The sequence below is a fragment of the Rhagoletis pomonella genome, unplaced genomic scaffold, assembly GCF_013731165.1.
Source record: "Rhagoletis pomonella isolate Grant_MI unplaced genomic scaffold, Rhpom_1.0 Rhpom_scaffold_08001, whole genome shotgun sequence".
Taxonomy (NCBI): domain Eukaryota; kingdom Metazoa; phylum Arthropoda; class Insecta; order Diptera; family Tephritidae; genus Rhagoletis; species Rhagoletis pomonella.
Window position 1 is genome coordinate 218 of NW_023466527.1, and position 1,977 is coordinate 2,194.

At 40.3% G+C, this 1,977-nt stretch overlaps 1 protein-coding gene across 1 annotated transcript in view; it reads left to right on the forward strand.

Moving 5' to 3' along the window:
- The first annotated feature begins 402 nt into the window (after nt 1-402).
- The window catches only part of LOC118755941 (bromodomain-containing protein 9-like), a 1,692-nt gene continuing 117 nt past the window's right edge, over nt 403-1,977 (forward strand). Inside the window, 4 exon segments of the mRNA XM_036490734.1 lie at nt 403-657; nt 720-1,402; nt 1,467-1,679; nt 1,681-1,972. Of these exon segments, the coding sequence (XP_036346627.1) occupies nt 600-657; nt 720-1,402; nt 1,467-1,679; nt 1,681-1,972 (1,246 nt within the window). The 5' untranslated portion in view covers nt 403-599.

Sequence of the window (1,977 nt, forward strand, 5' to 3'; positions counted from 1 at the left end):
TGAAAAACAAAGCTACCTGGCAAAAAATAAAAAATGGAGAAAACTGTCAAAAAATTTACAAAAACGTTAAGCTGATGTCACATAAAACTTTTGCTTCGCTTTACGTGACAGATTCGCTTTGACAGATAAGATGAATTGTATGAAAATGCACAAAGCATGCCACATAAATCGTTGAAGCGGCAGCGCGAAGCGAAAAGATGGTCAACTCCCATCTTTTTGCGCGCTTTGACAATCAGCCGGTTTAATATTTATTTTGTTTCGTCCAAATTCGGGTTTTCATGCAGAAACATAAAACTTAATTACATTGCTGATAATTTTAAATCAAAATAATTAAAATCCACAGCAACTTTGATGAGTAAAAAAGCGGTACAACATTGTTTTCTTGGCGTTCATTGTGGCATACCTTTTGCGTCTGGCGCTTTGCTGGCAAAGTTATAAATGTCACGCAAAGCTACAAAGTTTTATCTGGCATCAGCTTTAATGCGGAAGCGTCTGGGTTTATAATATGTTTTTTAATATTTTAATTGCTTGAAAATCGCGTATAGTAAATAATTTATACATCAGAAAGCGGCAGCGTCTATTTAGTTACAAAAGAAAATATGGGATCCTCAAAAAAACACAAGAAACACAAATCTGAACGACGTGAAAAATATGAAGGTTTACATTATTCTTAGTCTTATTTTAATCCTTTTTCGTGATTAAACCCATATTTATTACAGAGTATAGCAATAATATGGACCCTTCACAACTGCAGCGCGGCTTGAAACTAATTTTGAAAGTAGGCTCCAATTCCACACCTGAATACAGCGGTGGTTCGCCGCTTGCGGGTCCACCTACTGCAGCAGAGGCAATGATGTCTGCTGCGCCAAGTAGTCCTGTAGCTGATGACCTTCCGCCAGCGGAAGAGTATTATGGTGAAAAGCATAAAAAATCTAAAAAGAAGAAGAAAAAGAAGGATCGTGAAAAGAAACATAAACACCATAAAGAAAAACGTCACCGCAGCGAGCGTCATGAGCAGACTAGTGGTGGCGAAAGACGAGATGCTTCTGTCGAAGTGCCAAACCAAAATATTAAACTGGAAGATATACCACCGGCTACGATTTCGACAGTACAACGCAGCCCGAGAAATGTGGCGCCTCCACCTGTAATAGATGGTGATTCCAGCCAAGATGGTTTCAGCTTTATGGAAGATGGCGATTCACAGCCATTACCGGAGAATATACTTCTGTATGCTGGCATAACCACAGATAATTCGCCATCTTGTCGTCCGGTCTCAAAGCCCATTGTACCACGAAAAACTGACGATATGCTACTAGATTCACCGGCATCATCATCGTTACAATCTTCATCTTTGGGTGTGGGTGCTTTAGGAGTTAGTAGTCCAACCAAACCTTTGCCTGATGTAAGTGCTACAAGTTATTTCGGTTGTGCTATTGAATGTATTTTTTAACTATCGCTTTTTGTAGCTTCTCATTCCGTCGCCATCAGCTTCGACTGCAGCTTCCACACCGGGTGGCACAAGTTCTTTAGCGGCACTTACACCGAAACAATTAGAGGCACCAAAAACGCCAAGTTCATCAAGCGAATCTGGCCGTGAACCTCGCACTTGTGTACTTAAGCTTAAACAACAAAAATCGCCTCTGAATAAGTTATTAGATCATTTACTACGTTTTTTGGAAAAAAAGAGATCCCCACCAATTCTTTGCTTGGCCTGTCACCGATGATATAGCTCCCGGCTATTCGTCAATAATTACTAAGCCTATGGATTTCTCAACAATACGTCAAAAAATAGATGATAGCGAGTACGGTACTCTGACAGAATTCACCGACGATTTTAAATTGATGTGCGAGAATGCTATCCGTTATAACCATGTTGATACTGTTTATCATAAAGCCGCCAAACGGCTACTACAAGTGGGCAGCAAGCATCTCTTGCCTGAAAATCTTTTGCGTAGCCTGAAACCGTTATCCGGCTAC